We start from the raw sequence: 18,749 nt of genomic DNA, 5'->3' as shown, positions 1-18,749 counted from the left end.
TTTGCCTACTGCTATACCATTTTGTCTTTTCTGTGTTATATAAATTCTTCTAATATCGTCCTGTTCTTCATAAGTAACATACAAAATTACTTTAACCAGGATTATCCAAAAATAAATCGCTAAGGAAAAGGTGTTACGGAGTCTCCTCAATCTACGAGAGTACAGGCTTCAATCGTTCATGTACAGAGTGGAACAAAAGTTAAGAGCATGTTGAGGTGCAGTATCTAAAATAAATCACTAGCAAAAAGGAGTTACGAAGCCCTACAGTGCGACTTACTATACGGTCCATAATCCCAACCCTTGTACACCATATCCACTTCCATCTGTTTGGTTATGGTTGCCACCCAGCGTAAATGGATTCCTCGGTTTGGAACGATGTGGCTTGTCACTTGGAGAGCATTTACCAGGTGACTGAAGGAAAGTGGTATGCGTAATGAAAAGGTGATGGAGGCTATTTTACCACACACACACACACACACACACACACACACACACACACACACACACAGGCAGGCAGGCAACTAAAAGATGTATTAGATATTTAAACACTTATATACCGAACGAAAATTGATAGGTAGGTAGGTAGGCAGATTGTGAGGCAGGTAGGTAGGTAGGTAGGTAGCAAAGAGGTGTACTAATTATATAAACACTTACCGAACGAAAATTGGTAGGTAGGTAGGCAGATTGTGAAGTAGGTAGGCAGGCAGCTAGGTAGGTAGGTAGGTAAGTAGGTAGGCAGACAGGTAGGCAGGATGATATCTTAGTACGTAATGATGTCACTGGTCTTATTTTCCGTCTTTTATATCCTCTGTCCTTCCCTCTTACCCTCCCCTACCCTCCCTCTCCCCCTCTTTCCTACCCCTACCCTCCTCTCTTCTCTCCCTCCCTCCCTCTCCCCGTCTTTCTCACCCCCTACCCTCCTCTCATCTCTCCCTCCTTTCCCCCCCTTCTCCTTCCCCACTCCACACCACCCTCTTCTCATCTCTCCCCCTTCCCCACCATCCCCCTTCGTCTTTTCTCCTATCCCCTCTCTTTCCTACCTCCCTTTTCTTCCCCCTCCCTCCACCCTACTCCCCTTTTTCTTCCAGACCTTCCCCCTTATCTTTTTCCTCCCTCACTTCCCCTTTCTTACCTCATACGTTCCATTTCCTCCTCCCTTTTAGCTTTCTCCCTTCCTCTCCTCCTCTTTCCATCCCCGTCTGCTGCTTCCCTTCCTCTCCTTCTTCCCTTTCCTCTCCCACGTCTCTTCCTCCTCCTCTTCCCTTTCCTCTCCCTCTTCCCTTCCACTCTCTTTGTCACCCCTCTTCCCTACTCTCTTCTTCACCATCCCCTCATTCCCTCGTTTCTCCCTCCCCTCTTTCCTTCTGCTCCTCCCCTTCCCCTCCCTTCTCTCTTGACCTTCCTCCTCCCCTCCTCGTTCGCCATCTTTCCTTCCCTCCTTCCTCGTCCCCTCCTTTTCTCTCCATCCCCCTCTCCCCCCCCTCTCTCTCTCTCTCTCTCTCTCTCTCAGGCTACAGTAAATGAATACGTACATAATAAATACTCAGCACCTTCACTACGAGGGTCTGTTCTAACCTCAATAAATTACCTGAGTAGCAAAAAATACAGGTAAAAAGTAATCGTTCTGAAGGGGTTTAACTTAGAAAAATCATGGTTTCTCAGCAGCCACCAGAAGCCTTGGAAGATGAACCCTTTCTTTCAGTGATTTATTTTTTTATTTTTTTATTTTTGCTGCCACCAGACGATTTTATGCAGCTGTGTGTGTGTGTGTGTGTGTGTGTGTGTGTGTGTGTGTGTGTGTGTGTGTGTGTGTGTGTGTGTCTGTGTGTGTGTCTGTGTGTGTGTGGTTTGGTGATAACAAGAATTAGTTAAATGCGTCATTGGAGTGAAGGGGTTAGGGGTTAAATTGAGGCTACCCCGTCCCGACATACTAGAGTGGCCTGCCTCGCCCGCCCTTGAGTGGCATTATGTGAACAGTAAACCCCAACCCCAACCTCACCCCTTTTGTGTCCAACAGAGAGTTTACCGTTACTCCCAGTCCTTCATGTATGCAACAGGTCAACTCTGGAACTGTCTTCTTATTTCCTGCTGCCTCTGACCTCCAGTCTTAAACGCAGTGTGTCCAGGCGTCTTGAATTTGACACTGTTGGTATGTTTTTATTTATATACTTTTTTTTAGGGAACAGTCTTGCGGTCTTCTGGCCTTTGGTTCCTTCTTCTTTTCATTAAAAAAACTAAGATGTCAACCCAAATGAACCCTTTGTTGAAGCGCCGTAACCCACCAGGCCACAAGGCGCCGTTTGGTTATGTAGTTACCACCGTACATAGTAAATGATTTCAGGGGTTACAGGAAACCATTTTTTATGTCACTGGTGTGGAACTCCTGAAGGTAGCACTGCATCGAATGAGTGGATGGTGAGAGCCCTACCAACCAGAAGGAATGAAATAGCACTGCATGGAATGAGTGGATGGTGAGAGCCCCAACAACCAGAAGGAATGAAATAGCACTGCATCGAATGAGTGGATGGTGAGAGCCCCAACAACCAGAAGGAATGAAATAGAGTTCGTGTATCAAGGTGGTCATTGGACAAACCCTCCTACAGTGGTTGTGTTCTGAGAGAGAGAGAGAGAGAGAGAGAAATAAGTGTCTTCCCAGTTCCGTATGAAGAAAGTGTACAGCTGGTGAAATCCAGTGAATAATACCATCTGTGCCAGTACGTGTTTCAGATGGTTTACCTCTTCCTCGATATATTTGGCAGAGTTTGGGAATCTCTCTCTCTCTCTCTCTCTCTCTCTCTCTCTCTCTCTCTCTCTCAGAAGGCATTGAGGTGGGGTGATCATCCAGTGACCTTAGTTTGACCTCCCACAAATTGTACACTCTCTCATCCTCGGGCTTCCTCCCCTTTCCCCAACCACCCCACTTACATATACTTCTTCACCTTATCTCTCCACCTCATCCTCGGGCTCCCTCCCCTTCCTCCAGCCGCCACACTGCACACAACCCTCCCTCATGACCTCCTCCACTCCTTTGCCCCAGCCTCATCCTCGGTCCCCCTCTCCTCCTCCTTCCACCATGTCATCAGAGTTTTTCATGAATTTCCCAAGCCCCTTCACCTCGAGGACTTGGCAGCTAAAGAAAAAATCGTACTGAAGGGGTTAGTGGATATTTTTTTTTTTCGAACCCCACGAAGGGAAAAAAAAAAGAATGGATTAGTTTATTTTGTTTTTTATTTTTTTGCAGCCTGTCCCCCCAAAAAAAAATATATATATAGGCTTAATAAAATAATGTGGCGGAAGCGAGAATAAAAATTGAAAATAGATTAAATTTCCCCCAGAATAGATACAATGGTCAAGGCTTATTTCGTTGTACCTTAAGGACTTGTTTTGTGTGTTTTTTCCATGGTATTTTCGACCTTGTGACGCTTTTATCTAGTGCCCGTTACCTATTATTCTGCTCTCTCTCTCTCTCTCTCTCTCTCTCTCTCTCTCTCTCTCTCTCTCTCTATATGTATCTATCTATCTATCTATCTGCTTATCTATCGTTGTCTTCCCATTATTCTTCAATTCATTCTATCTATCTGTCTGTCATCCCTTATTCCCCAGTTCATTCTCTGTCTATCTATCTGTCAGTCTGTATCTATTTGCCCTCGTCTGTCTTCCCATTTTCTTCAAGTCTTTCATTAATATTTTTGCCATATGTGTGTTTGTAATTTTCTACATATATACCTATTTTCCCGACACCCATAGATAGATAGATAGATAGATAGAAGGATGGATAGATAGAGATAGATAGATATTTATTTTCCTGAGGTTTTGATAGTTGCATTTTTTCCATAGAGACTTCGTAAAAAAAACATGAAAAAATCAATTGTTCGTTTTCTATTTTTCCTTCGTATTTCCTTAAGTCATGGTATTTTTCCTGGTTTCTGATAGGCTTTTATTTTCCGTGTGTGATACCGGGTTTTTGCATATTTCCCTCCTCTCTTTTTTCCTGTAATTCGTATTGAGGTTATTTATTTATTTATCTGTTTTTGTGATTTGGGTTCTCCTGCCTTACACCTCACCCCCCCCCCACCAGAGGAAAAAAAGTGATGATAATGATAAAGATGATAAAAAGATAATATTAGTAATAAAAATAATAAAATCAATCGGCTCCTCCTCCTCCTCTTCTTTTTCTTCTTCTTCCTCCTCCTCCTCCTCCTCCTCTTCTTCTTCTTCTTCTTCTTCTTCGTCTTCCTCCTTCTCCTCCTCATCCTCTTGTTCGTCTTCTTCTTCCTCCTCCTTCTCCTCCTCCTCCTCATCCTCTTGTTCGTCTTCTTCTTCCTCCTCCTCCTCCTCCTCCTCCTCCACTGCCGTACGTGGGGAATTTTCCTTCTCTTCCCTAAAATCTTTCCTTGTTCGCCTCTCAAGCAGTATTATCCCCATTTCATTTATTTTCCTCGATTAGCGTCTTTTGCTACCGGTTACTTGGGTTCTTCTTTCTTTTTACCAAATTGCACTTGGAGTTTGAATAGATAGATATGGGTAGGTAGAGACTGGTAAAGAAAGATTGATAGATAGACACGTAGAAAAACTGAGACGTAGAGAAAGACATAAATTGATAGATCGATAGGTAGACAGATAGACATAGATTGACAGATAAATAGATAGACAGGTAGACAAAAACATGAATAGGCATAGATAGATAGATAAATAGATAGACAGGTAGACGAAAACATGAATAGGCATAGATAGATAGACAGGTAGACAAAAAAATAGATAAATAGGCATAGATAGATAGACAGATAAATAGATAAACTGGTTAACAAAAACCGAGACAGGTAGATAAACAGATAGATAGATAGATAGACAGATAGACAGAAAAACATTAATATAGATAGATAAACAGGCATAAGTTAAATTATACATAGATAGATAGGCAAAAAATATCTAAGCATAAAACAGATAGATAGATAGATAAATTAAGAAGGTAGATAGAAAGTGGGAGAGCCTGAGAAGCACTGTAAATATAGAAAATGTAGCAGGTCACTTTTATTGAGGATTTCACTTTTATAAATCCATCTTTGTGAGGTTAGATGTGGACCTTAGTGCCAGCAGGAGAGAGAGGGAGAGAGAGAGAGAGAGAGAGAGAGAGAGAGAGTTTTTTACAATGACAGTTTTTAAATTAATTAGCTGTATTGTTATTTCTCTCTCTCTCTTTCTGTCTTTCCCTGTGTGTGTGTGTGTGTGTGTGTGTGTGTGTGTGTGTGTGTGTGTGTGTGTAGAGAGAGAGAGAGAGAGAGAGAGAGATGCTGTGTATGTATGTGTGCTTCAGAGGAGTTTAATTTATCGTTTGTGTGTGTGTGTGTGTGTGTGTGTGTGTGTGTGTGTGTGTGTACGTGACCTACCGACCAGACGTGACCCCCCCCAAAGCGAGCCAGGTCAATGTCGGGTCAGGGGTCAGAGAGATAACCTGACTCACCATTACGGAGAGAGTTGCGAAATTTCACTGGATGGGTGTGTATTTCTCTCTCTCTCTCTCACACACACACACACACACACACACACACACACACACACACACACACACACACACACACACACACACACACAACAGAGAGAGGGGATACAGACAGACACAAAAAATATCTTAATTCTCAAGTCGTATCATTATAAAAAATGGAAATGAGAGAGAGAGAGAGAGAGAGAGAGAACGGTTTCGTAATGCGGGGTTAATGGCGGATCAAGGTTATGTTGTTGGTGGGTGTGAGAATCAGGGCAGGAGAGAGAGAGAGACAGACAGACAGACAGGGGGGGGGGCAGACAGATAGACAGACGAGATTTTTTTTCAGTTTTCCAGACAAAATACTGAAAAGCAACTTCACACAATGAGAGAGAGAGAGAGAGAGAGAGTGAAAGAGGTGTGGAGTACGAATATTATGGATTTTATTATTTTATTTATATAGTTCAGTTAAATTTAGTTGGGTCTGGTTGGATTGGGTTTTAGGAGAGGTTATTTTAAGAAGAAATTGACCTAACTTTATTTCAGGTTTTATTGGGTTAGATTATGTTAGCTAGGATTATAATAACTAGCTGAATTATATCGTTTTTGGTTAACAGATTGGGTTAGGTTAGAGTGAGAGACTGACGAGGAGAGTGAGTGGGGTGGAGGGAGAGGAAGGCCGAGGATGAAATGGAGGGATGGAGTAGAGAGGAATATGAGAGAGGGGTGTAATTTGGGGGTGTGGAGAGTGAGAGACTAACGAGGAGTGTATGTGAGTGAGACGGAGGGGGGAAACCGAGAATGAGATGGAGGGATGGAGTGGAGAGGTATAGGGGGTGTAAGTTCGAGGTATGGAGAGCGAGAGACTAGCGAGGAGAGTGTGAGTAATGTGGAAGGGGGGGTAGAGGGAGGGGGAGACCGAGGATGAGATGGAGGGATTGAGTGAAGAGGTACGTGAGAGGTGGGGGTGTGAGTTGGGGGAGGGAGATCAGCGAAATGGCAGGGGGCATGGCGACATGGGGACGATTTGTTTGTGGCCACCCCTTACGGGATTAGGGTCTCTGGCTATACAGTAGATAGATAGATGAGATAGATAAATAAATAAATTAGGAAATAGATCAGTCTTTTCGTTACACATTCGGTTATTTTGGATTTTTTTTTTTTCTGATGCGTTTGCACAAGTTTCATTTTTAATTTAACAGTTCCTTTGTTTGGACTGTCTCGTGCCCCCGATTTCAAACTTTTTTAATCGCTCGTCCTTTGTTTTCATGACATTTCGGCCTCATTGTCTGGCTTGGGCTTGGGTTGGGCTTGGCATGACCAGGTGAAGTCTAGATTAGGTGGTGACAAGGCGCTGTTCCTGGGGCTTACGAAACATTTTAACGAGTGGATGAAATGGTGTGGAGTGTTGGTGACCGTTTTTCTTTTATGAGCGTATTTTATCGGAAAGGATTGTTCAGTCTAAATTTATATGACGAAATTGTTTTTTTTTCTTTCTTCATTGATTTTCTTTTTTGCCCAGCCTACAGGAGCGAGCAAATCCAGTGCCTGTCTGTCGCTGAGTCACTGTACCTTTTTTAATTATCTCAGGTGTGTCGAAGAGGTCAAAGGATACCGTTTGGGATGTGTTGGGGTGATAGTAAGGTTAGGGTGGGTGCGGCTATTAAATGTGCCCATTTTCTTGTTGTGTATTAAGGTAACTGAAATGCTCAGTAACAACAACAACAGCACTAATCATAATAATAATAATAATAATAATAATATTGCCGGATGATAGCAGTAGTATTAGTAGCAGTAGCAAACAAACTCCACCTGTTTAATCAGTGGGAATTAGGAAAAGGATACAGTAATGATGATGATACGTAACTCATCCCATGTAATGAATGGTAGTAATGGTGGGATGATGATGATGATTCTTCCTGTGTGTGTGTGTGTGTGTGTGTGTGTGTGTGTGTGTGTGTGTGTGTGTGTGTGTGTGTTTTTCACCTTATCACCCACATTTTCATCTAATTCACCGTTTCATTCCACATTCCATATAACTTTTTTCTAATTTTCCCTCTTTTTCCACAGGTCTTCATACCACTAGGAATAAAAGTGAAGTCACGTGATGTCGTAGTGGAGTGGGGACGTCGAAGTATCAAGGCAGGACTTCGAAATGCCACACCTATCTTAGAAGGGGAGCTGTATAACGAAGTGAAGGTGGAGGAGTGCAATTGGTACCTGGATAATGGAACTGCGGTTGTATTGTCGCTGGAGAAGGTGAGAGAGAGAGAGAGAGAGGGGGGGGGTAAATGACTAAGAAAATGATGAGACAGGGAGAAAATTTGTGAGAAAGAAATGCATAGAAAAGGAGGAGGTAAATAGTGAGAGAGAGAGAGAGAGTTAAGGGGATAAGAAAATGATGAGAGACAGAAGGAGCAAATTCTTGAAAGAAGTGCATTGAAAGGGATTAACAGATATACAAATGAGAGAGAGAGGAGAGAAGGGAGGGGGGAGGAAATGAGAAACAAAGGGAGAAAATTTTAGAAGAAATGCACAGAAAGGAAGGTAAAGAGAGAGAGAAGGGGAGGGGGGATGGTATATGTGCAAGAGTTAATGAAAAAATATTGTATGATGAAAAAACTGGGTCATTGTCAGATATTGTGGGCTTAAAAGAAATAAAAAGAGGCAGAAAAAGAGCAAATCGATCACATTTCTTTACTTCAAGTTCATTGGATTTCACAGCAACTTAACAATAGGTCACTTACTCCAACTTTAACCCCAGTTTCTCCATCTTACATTAACTGAGAGAGAGGGAGAGAGGTGCACAATGTTTGGAAGAGCTGACCTACATTCATTGACTATTCTCATGTATTTTTTTCAGTGATTACATTCACTGACTAATATCATGTATCACTTTCACTGCATTCATTCTTTTCTTGCATTACTTTCACAGGATACATTCATTTACTTTTTTGATGCATTACTTTCACTGGTTACATTCATTTACTTTTTTGATGCATTACTTTCACTGATTACTTTCACTGACTACTAATCACTGTATTCAAGAAGTTAACATTATAGTACTTTCACCCTAATTTGGTGGAGATTTTCAACACTTTGAGCATAGGCTACTGTATTTTCTGTAGCTCAGTGGCAGAAAAAGACAATACTATGGTTTTGCATTCTTTCTAAGCACCTCTTCATGACTGGGATCATAATCTAGTATTGATTTTGTGTTGTAGTCAGCATTTGAGATGGAGAGAGAGCAGTTTTGGGCCAATCCTAACATAACGCATCGTTTATAAAGACACCAAGTTGAAGTGAAAAGTAATTATTGAAGATGGAGAGAGAGAATTTAGGTCTAATCGTATCATTTATAAAGTTTCCAAGTTAAAGTGAAAAGTGTATATTTAAAATGGAGACAGTGCAGTCATGGGCCAGTCATATTGTATCATTTACAAAGGCTCCAGGTTAAAATGAAAAGCATGTATTTAAGATCGAAAGAGAGCAATTTTGGGCTTATCATTTATAAAGGCTCCAAGTTGAAGTGGAAAGTGTATATTTAAGGTGGAGACAGAGCAGCTTTTGGCCAATCGTATCATATTGTATTGTTTATAATGGCTGCAAGGTAAAGTGAAAAGCTTATATTTAAGATGGCGAGAGAGCAGCTGTGAGCTAGTCGTATCGTTTGTAAAGGCTCCAGGTTAAAGTGAAAGGCATATAACACCCAAACTACCCCACAGATAAACAAGATGGAGTGGTGGTCAAGGCTCGTCACAACCGACCCAGAGATCAACACACAGAAGGTCAATCCAGAGCCATCCAAGCTGGGTGACCTCGACGGTGAGACCCGGGGTATGGTGGAGAAGATGATGTATGACCAGCGCCAGAAGGAGATGGGACTCCCAACTTCAGATGAGCAGAAGAAGCAAGACGTGTTAAAGAAGTGGGTTATGATTTCCTAAGCAAAATAAAATCATCTGGTGCTAGTCAAACAAAAAATATATGTGTTATTGTAGGGAAAAGGATTAATTGCTTTCCCAACTGAGAAAAAAACATCGCCATTGTTGGAATGAGAGCAGTGGAGATAATACTTTGATATTATTTTGTGTTATTCTTTTTGGGTAAGGAGTCCTCCTAATGCCTCTTCCATAATGATTTATTATTGGATATGGCAGGTTATTATCCTTGTGTATGTTATATATGCAGAGTATGGCGATGTTTGAAGGATTCATATAACACAGAATAGGACAGTAAGGTATAATGATAAAAATAAATTGATTAGGAAAGGGTGTTCGGGAGCTTTCTTAAGTGCTCAGAATGCGAGCCCTGGATTCTTTCCCCCCTTTATTTTTTTTCTCTCCTTAATGAGTTGAAGTGTTCTCCTTTATTTCCCTTATTTTTTGGCACATTTAATCTGGTTTCTGATGACAAGATGAAAGAAGATGCTCTGAAGAATTGAGTTATGTTTTTCCATTATTTTTTCTCCCTGCGTGTCAACAAGTGAGTTGGCGAAGGGTTAGTGCCCCTCCCTGTAAAACCACTAACTCAAAGACAAACAGCTGCCTCTTATGGGATTATAGCATCTGGCAATAGTTAGATAGATAGACAGTGAGCTGAAGAGTTGTCCCTTTTTTTCTCTTAATTTTTGGCATATATAATCAAGTTTCCGATGACTAGATGAAACAGGACGCTCTAAAGGTGTGCATGAGCTGGAGAGTGTTCAGAATGCCCCAGTTGAAGCAGTGCCCCTCCGTAGTTCATCCCCAAGAAGGAACTATAGGTCTTTTCAATGATGTAATGCTACCAGGGGATATTGGCCTGTCGTGTACCCTGAAATTTGCTGGATTATAGTAGGTGGATCTTGGGCCTTTGCACCTAAAAGGGGATAATATGGGACTGGCCTTTAAATTTTTTTCAACCTTTTGTTAGTAAGTTGGTTGTTTTTATTTTATATTATTTTTTTTTTGTAAGTGAAGTGGATTTTCAATTTCCCATTGTTTTGTACCTTCCCATTTAATTCAAGTTTTTCAGATGAGCAAAAGAAACAGCCTGTGCTTAAAAACTGAGTGATCTAGACAATATTTATTTTATTTTCCTCTTATAATTCTTCTCTTGTACGGTTGTACCTAGTCCAGCCCCTGAAGAACAGAAGGAACAAAATATGCTTAATACTGTATATATATATATTTTATGCAATTTTGATGTTAACATATACATGTAGGTATGTTTACATTTAAATTTACATTTTTTAAGGCCATGTTCATGCTTTCAGTGTAAGCCTGTCATTACCTTTTGATGGATTTTGATCTCTGCTTTTTCTCCTTCCAGGTTCATGCAGCAACATCCAGAGATGGACTTCTCAAAGTGTAAATTCAACTAGAACTTAAATAATGTCTTTGTAAACTAGTGCTGTTGACACTTCTGTGCATCATATACTGTGAATTTCCTCGCACTCATTCTTTATAGATTAGCAAACACAGTGCAAACTCAAGTGACTGAATATGAGTCAGCTCTTTTTGCTTCCATCCCCTTCAGTAAGATTATTTATTTTTCACTTTATTCTTGCTATCTCCAGACACATTTATTCAGCTTTGGAGATATTTTTTAACTGAAGGGGTTAGATGTAAGCATCGTTAACCCTTTCATTGCCAAAGGATTCCCCAAACTGAATAAAATTGTTTGGCTGTTACAGGAATTTAAATGAGAAATATATTGTTGTAGTGAAGGGGCGAATGCTTCAGTATTTCAGACATGATAATTTTCCTCTTGCTCATTGTTTCATAGATAACCAAACAAAACACATACTCAAGTGATTGGATAAACAGGAAGTACTGTAGTTTTTAAAGGAAAAGAAAATTACAATCTTGCACTGTACTTACCTTTGTTGCAGAGAAAGTGGAAATAAAAAATGTTACTTTACACAAACTGAACTGATTGGATAAACAGTAAGTCATTTGTACAAGAAAAGAAAATTATAATCTTGTATTCACGAATGTTGCAGAGAAAGTGGAGATAAAGAGCATTACCTTTAAGATAAAATTACTGCATTGCACTTCAGAAACTAAATGAAAAAAGAGGGTATGTAGATCTTGTGTAGACCAGACCAACACTGAATTGTTTTGCTACAGTGAGTTTTTGAACAGTGAATGGTTCATAGCATCAACTGTAAACTTAAGTAACCTGTTCACTGTGGTGGCATTAAACTTATTCTTACTGTACTACCAGAGAAAACTTAAAATTGGCAAAATGCAATGAGAATCCTGTGTTTACTAATGCATGTCTCAGATGATTCAACTTTTCTGCCATGTATTAGTGACTTTTTTTCTTAATAATTGGAGAGACTTCTTGTAATAAAGAGGTTAGAAATAGTCTCCCTTCACAGTGAGATGTCCTTGTTCTTGTTGTGGTCCCTGGGTCTTGTGAACTTGAACCTGGTGGACTGCTGACTGATGCTGTCCTTCTCCTGGAGTCCACTGTCCTCCTTGTAGGGGATAAGGAAGGAGTTGAGGGAGTATATTTTTAGCTGGACAGTAGAGCCACCCAGTTCTATTAGTGTCACTGCATGAAGGCACCCCTCCAGCACCTGAGATGTCTTTCATAAGGTGTATCAAATAATCTGAGGCTGTTAATACTACATTGCTAAAGACTTCATCAGTTTGGAGTAGTTTACCATTTCATCCTGAGTACATATTTTGTACAGTATTTAATTTTTTGCCATCACCAGATTATTTTCTACATCCTACAATATATATTTAGAGAGAATGAGATATAGGCTTCATTAAATCCTTCAGTATGGAAAGTCTTGTAAGTTGAATTATAGCATGGAGGTAACAAGAATAAAGTGAAAAATTATCATAGTGGTGGAGTTAAAAAGTAACTTGGTCAAAGAAGAAGAGAGTTACTGTAATGTATTGCACTAGCAAATAGCGCTAATATTGTGTGTGTGAATTTAATCATTCCAAAATTATTTCATAGTGATCAGGATGCAGCATCTTAGACAAGGTTCATTTGCAACATTTATTCATATGTTGAAGTTTTTAAATAAAGTTATTTTGATTTTGGAATGAGTACTGAGTTCTCCATTGATAATGATTTAAGTAAAGCATATGACATCTTTAGTGTATATTGAATTTGTGATTAAAATTGCTTCACCTGACCTTTTTGCCTTGTGTGGACACATGGAGTTCTTTTACTCTTGCTACCTGGGGTATGCAGCAGGGGCATGTGCCTGGCTCAGGGTAGATGGATGCCCCTGCCCTGCATAGTCCCGGGTCACCCTTGGGTAAGGTGTAGTACCTGTTACTGTGCCAAAAAAGTTAGTAGTAATTTGATGGTTACCATCATCCTGGGAGTTATTACCAAATGTGGTAGGTGGTGGCAACCATCATCCACTCACTTGATGTAGTGCTGCCTACTTTTTCCTTCACCTCTATCATTCTTTTTTGGTATCTGTCCTCCTCTCTTCCTATTTCTCTGATCTTTTCTGTCACTTTTTATTACTCTTTCCTTTTCAGGTGGCTTTACATTGAGTGACAAGCCAAATGGTTTTCTGTAAGCCAGGAAACCATTTATAATGCTGGGTGGTAACCATATAACCAATCCATGCATATTCCCTATATGTAACAAATGGGTTGGTGGATGGTTAGTGCCCCTCCCTGTAAAACCAATAACTCAAGGTCAGACGGCCACCCCTTTTGGGATTTTGGCGTCTGGCTATAGGTAGATAGATACAGTAGTGATCTGAGGCCATGGCTGGTACCAGTGCCATGTAACTGGCCTTGCACAACACTCCCAGGCGATAAGCCCAGCCACATTTAGCCATTAGTCAAAGCTCGTACAGAGACTGCTACTCATACATATCCTCTACACAGCTCATCCTATTGGGGGATGTGCTTCCTCTATTTTCTGTGCATCATTCCATGTGGAAAGACCATTTTTCAACCCTGGCAAGGCACTGTCATACATAATTATATAGGTTGAAAAGTGTGGGTAAAAGAACAAAACCATGTGGAACTTTGTTAGGAAATTTCGTGTTCGTGACAGTTTATCCTAGAGCATAACATATGCATGTCTACCAGGTAAGTACTTGGCAAGCCAGTGTTTGGTGTGCTACTGCATTGTGTGTTGTGGGTTTTGTTGATTAATTTGTACAAGGAGATGGCACCAGAGGCCACTAATGTCATGTAAGAATTACACATTGTGCAGAATTGATGCCAGCCGATGTGAGATGTGTGACATTGATTAGTAAAATATTTAGACTGTAGTGCTCTAAAGCCTCGTTGTGAGGAAGCAAGGAGGATATAAGGTGTGGCTTTTTTAAGAATTAGGCATTCAGTTATCATGGATGGCATGCTTAGTAGTTTTGTGGGTATGTACGAAAAAGGATGTGTTGGATCCTTGTTTGGTTAAAGCATATTGATAGTTTCATATTTCCAGATTTGGGAATGTTCCAAAGTGCATATGAGTAGTTGCTGATGCCTTTTGTGGGGGTTAGGTTACCAGAAATAGTATGAATAGTTATAGCTGTGAATACTTAACATGAATTGGAAGGATACCCCTCATGGGGTATGATCTTCATTCACTGTATAATGGTAAGCCTGTGGAGCACCCATGTTGTTTCATACATAAAATTTAATGTAACAGCTTTAAATGTTGAGAGAATGGAATAACAGAGGAAGTGCAGTGTAAATTAGCTTCAAATATTAGTACACAATGAACATACATACTGTATATATATATATATACACACAATAAGAGTATGGTACAGTGGTACATAATGTTTGTCTATCTATCTATCTGTCTATTGCCAGACACCATAATCTCGTAAAGGGTGGCCATTTGACACTGAGTTAGTTGTTTTACAGGGAGGGGCACCAACCCACTTGTTGACACGTAGGGAGCACGTATGGTTTGGTTATATGGTTACCACCCAGCGTTGTAAATGGTTTCTTGGCTTACAGGAAACCATTTGGCTTGTCACTCAATGTAAAGCCACCTGTAAAGGAAAGAAAAGGAATAAGAAAGTGACAGGAAAGATATGAGAAATAGGAAGAGAGGAGGGCAGGCACAGAAAAAAAAAAGATAAAAGCTAAGGAAGTAGGCAGCACTACATAAAGTTTGCATTACCAAATTTTGAAGGAGTTGCCTCATTCTGTGCCTCTTCCCTGCTCAGTTATCCTCAGAATGCTATCTTCTTTCAAAATGGCATGGTAACCCCCGGAATGCACCCGTATCATCACAAAATGGCTCAGTTACCACTGAAATGATTTAGTCTGCTCAGAAAATGCTGCAGTTACTCCGGAATGCATCATTCTCCTAACAGAATCCCTCATTTACCCAAAATACATCCAACTTTCATCGCAAAATGGTTGTTACCATTCACTTTATATAATGCCAGATATACCCCAGAAATGCCCCGTCCTACTCACAAAATGCCTAATATACCCCTAAAATGCCCCGTTCTCCTCAGAATGCCAGATATATCACTTGAATGCCCCTTCTCACAAAGTGCCTGATATACCCCTGAAATGCCCCGTTCTACTCTCAAAATGCCTGACATACCCCTGAAATGCCCCGTCCTTCTCACAAAGTGCCTGATATACCCCTGAAATGCCCCATCCTTCTCACAAAGTGCCTGATATACCCCTGAAATGCCCCATTCTACTCACAAAATGCCTGATATACCCCTGAAATGCCCCTTTCTCCTCACAGAATGTCAACTATATCACTTAAATGGCCCGTCCTCCTCACAAAGTGCCTGATATACCCTTGAAGTGCCCCATTCTCCTAAGAATGCTTGATATGCCGCTTAAATGCCCCGTTCTCCTCATAAAATAACTGAATTTCAGTGAGATGCCTCGTTCTCACAAAATGGCTGTATTACACCTCAGACGCCCTGTTCTCACAAAGTGGCGGATTTACACCTCAAGATGCCCAATTCTCCTCACAAGATGGCTGATTTAAACCTCATGCCTTCATTCTCCTCACGAAGTGGCTAATTTACACCTCAGAGGCCCCATTCAACCAAAAAAAACTACTGCTTTACCCCTGAAATGCCTCCCCATCACAGTGTGGCTCGTTTCCACTCAGGTTTCTCATTTTGGCAGTATACTCCCATACATATTTGTTCGTGGAAATTGCATGATAATAAAATGACCAGGTGTTTGCAGTTTTGACCTCCATAGAAACTTGTTACTTGAACGGCTAAAGATTTGCAATTTTGACATGATGTACATCAGTGATCAGTGTTTTAAATAACTCCCATCGTAGCTTTGTGATTTTGAAAATACCGCCACTAGGTAGAAACGGCAATTTGTTCTTTTGACTTTTCCCTGTCATCATGCAGGAATTTCATTGTGTCCTACGCTGGGTTTCTGTTCCCTTTGCTTAATATATGACAAATTTGCTGCAGTCACACTATCTACTGACTTTATTACACAAAAAGAAAGCCACATGGGCAGCATACAAAAAGATAATAGCCAATCATCAGCTGCCTTGCATCCCGGCCATTGGAGTGTACTAGCCAAGTCTAGTGCCAGAATCCTTCAAAAACAGGCTAGATTTGTGGTAAAATGCATAAGAATCCAGATAATCACTAGAAATTTTACGAAAACTGTAGATTACCACAATTAAGTAACCCCAAGAAACTGGCCTATTGTCTCGTAGCTAGATGAGAAAAATTAATGGGTTATGCAGGTAAAAACCCTAAATTGACAACACCAACCATCGACCAATCACGTGCGTCCTTACATAAAGTTCAAATACTTCCGTTGACTTTGAGGACGCCATCTTGGCTGTCCCAGTTATTTTCGCTAATTTTGCTTGTTTAAGTGGACAATACGGCCTCATTAGACTGTGAAAAAGTGGATTATTTACCCGTGCATGTGCCGAAGAAGCAGTGGTGCAGACTAAAGTGGATAAATGCAGTGATGAAGTGTTATAAGGTGCTGCGGTTGAAAAGACGCAATTGAAGACAACCACTTTTCTTACGTTCGCTAATTTTGGTTACGTGGACAATATGGCCGCATTAGACACTGAAAAAGGTGCACTATATACCCGTGCATGTGTAGGAGAACCAGAGGCGCCGGCAAAAGTGGGAAAGTCCAGTTTTTCAGCGTCTGAGGGACAGTGACACCCAAGAACTAATCCACGACGCCATTGCACTTGTTTAACCATTTTTCGTTGATCGAGTGGATGATGTGGGCTCAGTACACGGTGAATATGTGGATGATTTACCCGTGCTTCTGGAGAGGAAGGAGTGATACAGGTAAGAGAAAAAAAAAATGGTATAGGCTAAGGACTGGTGGTGGTAAGGGTGATAGTTCTCTGTGGTGCTGGTAATGGTGGTAGTTGGTCGTGGTGATGGTATTGGTGGTAGTTGGTCGGGTATTATTTTACAAGTGGACAATATGCAGTTTTGGAATTTTAGCACCATTATCGTATAGTATAGTTCCTAAGGATCACAAATAACCCCCATTACCCCATTCGGAAAGTGATTATTACTCCCCCAAGATAGGTTAGGTATGTTGGGTTGGGTTTGGTTAGTTTTATTGTGTTCGGTGAGGGGCATTTCCGACAAAAATGAAGGTCAGAAACATTCGAATCGCATCAAAAACTTCCGGAAAAATATATTGCATTACGTGGGGGGTGTATTGTCCACTTGTAAAAATTTACCGTTGGTCGTGGTAATGGTGATAGTTGATTGTGATAGTAGTAGTAGTTGCTCCTTAGGCAGTCTGGCCGAACATCCCTGAGTCCTTAAGGAAGGCCATGGCCGAGACTGGGCTTTCCCACAGAGCTCTCAAGGAGTGTGTGTTGTTAGCGTAGGTGATTGTGTGCAGTGCAGTCTTTCATAATGTGCTTAATAGTATGGGGTGCTGTGTTGCATCCTGGACGAGCATCAGCGACGGAGTCATCCAGCCTCATCTGATAGCTTAAGAGGATGATGCCCACATCTCAGCCTGGCCAGGTGGACCCTATCCTCACGAGGGAGATAGGATTCAGAAGGGTGGATATCAGGAGGCTGTGCATACAGCTGTGTGTTGTCTTTCAGGGACTGAATGGAGCGGCGAGTGATTTGAGTTTGGATATGCTTCTGGAAGCTGGTCTGAGGGGGGAGAGATGACAGTATTTGTGTGTTATATCATGTGCTGCGTGTTGGTTTGATCTTCCTTGGTGTGTCTGGATGTGCTGCCATGTATTGTAGTGGATGTTGTGGCTTTGTGGAGGTTGCAGCGAGAATTTGGGTGCCTCATGTCTAGATGCCCTTGACTTTGAGGAATTTGGTTTCTTGATGTAGGTGGTCTGTGGGTGTAGTAGATGTTCAGCCTGTGATTATTTTTAGGGCCTTGTTCTGTATGGTCTGTAGAGTGTTTTAATGAGGTTAGGAGCCCACGCAGGCTTGCGTAATTCATCACTGAACGTATATATTGTTTGTATACTGTGGTGGTGGTTTCTTTGTTGTGTCCAAATGTTGTATGGGCAAGTGACCTCAAGGCATTGAGTCTTGGTGTTAATTTATTCTTAATGTTTGTGATGTGTTGTTTAAATGATGTTGATGAATGCTACACCAAGGATTTTGGGTGTGTGTGCGTGTGTGTGGTAGGGGAGTGTTGTTTATGGTGAGATGTGGAATGTGACTGTGTTCTGCAGTCCAGTTTGTGAGAAGGGTCACTGTAGATTTGGCTGGGGCTGTTTTTAGCCTGTTTGTGGTGACCCGTTAGTGTATTGTGTTGAGGTAAGGTTGGAGGATGTGTACAGCTGTGTTTGCGTTTTGGTGTATGCATGTGGTGTCTGCGTAGGAAGCAATATGTATCTGTGGTGTGTGGGTATGGCGTGTATATACTGTATAGGTTAAAGAATGTAGGGGACAAAACAGACGCTTGGGGACGCCATTTGTGAAGTTTCTGATGTTCGAAGACTGACCGGCAAATGTTACATGTGCACATCTGCCTGCTAAGTATTTTGCCAGTCATCTTTTTGTGTTATTGTACGTGTTTGTGTTGAATGTTTTGTTTGTGAGGTGGCGGGGGATGGCATCAAAAGCTTTGCTAATGTGTAGTGTGACTAGGAGTGTTCTGTGTGGTGGCCTAGCTGAATTCATGCCATCAAAAACTCTCTGTGTAAGGTCTGTAAGAAGAGTGTTTGTGGAGTGTAGTGTTAGGTCTAAAACCATGTTGTGATGGGGCTAGGGGGATGTGAGGTCTATTTGTAGCGCCAGTCGTTCAGTGACTTTGAAGGGGATGCAGAGGAGTATGATGGGACGGTGTGAGGAAAGTAACTT

General features: G+C 41.2%; 1 protein-coding gene across 1 annotated transcript in view; it reads left to right on the top strand.

The window, feature by feature from the left end:
• Window positions 1-12,617, top strand: part of nudC (nuclear distribution C, dynein complex regulator) — a 165,766-nt gene extending 153,149 nt beyond the window's left edge. The window contains exons 5-7 of the mRNA XM_080279108.1: window positions 7,553-7,741; window positions 9,208-9,410; window positions 10,796-12,617. Coding sequence (XP_080135234.1) covers window positions 7,553-7,741; window positions 9,208-9,410; window positions 10,796-10,847 — 444 coding nt within the window. The 3' untranslated portion in view covers window positions 10,848-12,617. The remainder of the gene's footprint in view (window positions 1-7,552; window positions 7,742-9,207; window positions 9,411-10,795) is intronic.
• Window positions 12,618-18,749: the final 6,132 nt, after the last annotated feature.

The sequence above is a fragment of the Coenobita brevimanus genome, chromosome 77 (assembly GCF_032717465.1).
Source record: "Coenobita brevimanus isolate Jiangsu-jjx chromosome 77, ASM3271746v2, whole genome shotgun sequence".
Classification (NCBI taxonomy): Eukaryota; Metazoa; Arthropoda; class Malacostraca; order Decapoda; family Coenobitidae; genus Coenobita; species Coenobita brevimanus.
This window is presented reverse-complemented; position numbering and strand designations above follow the sequence as displayed.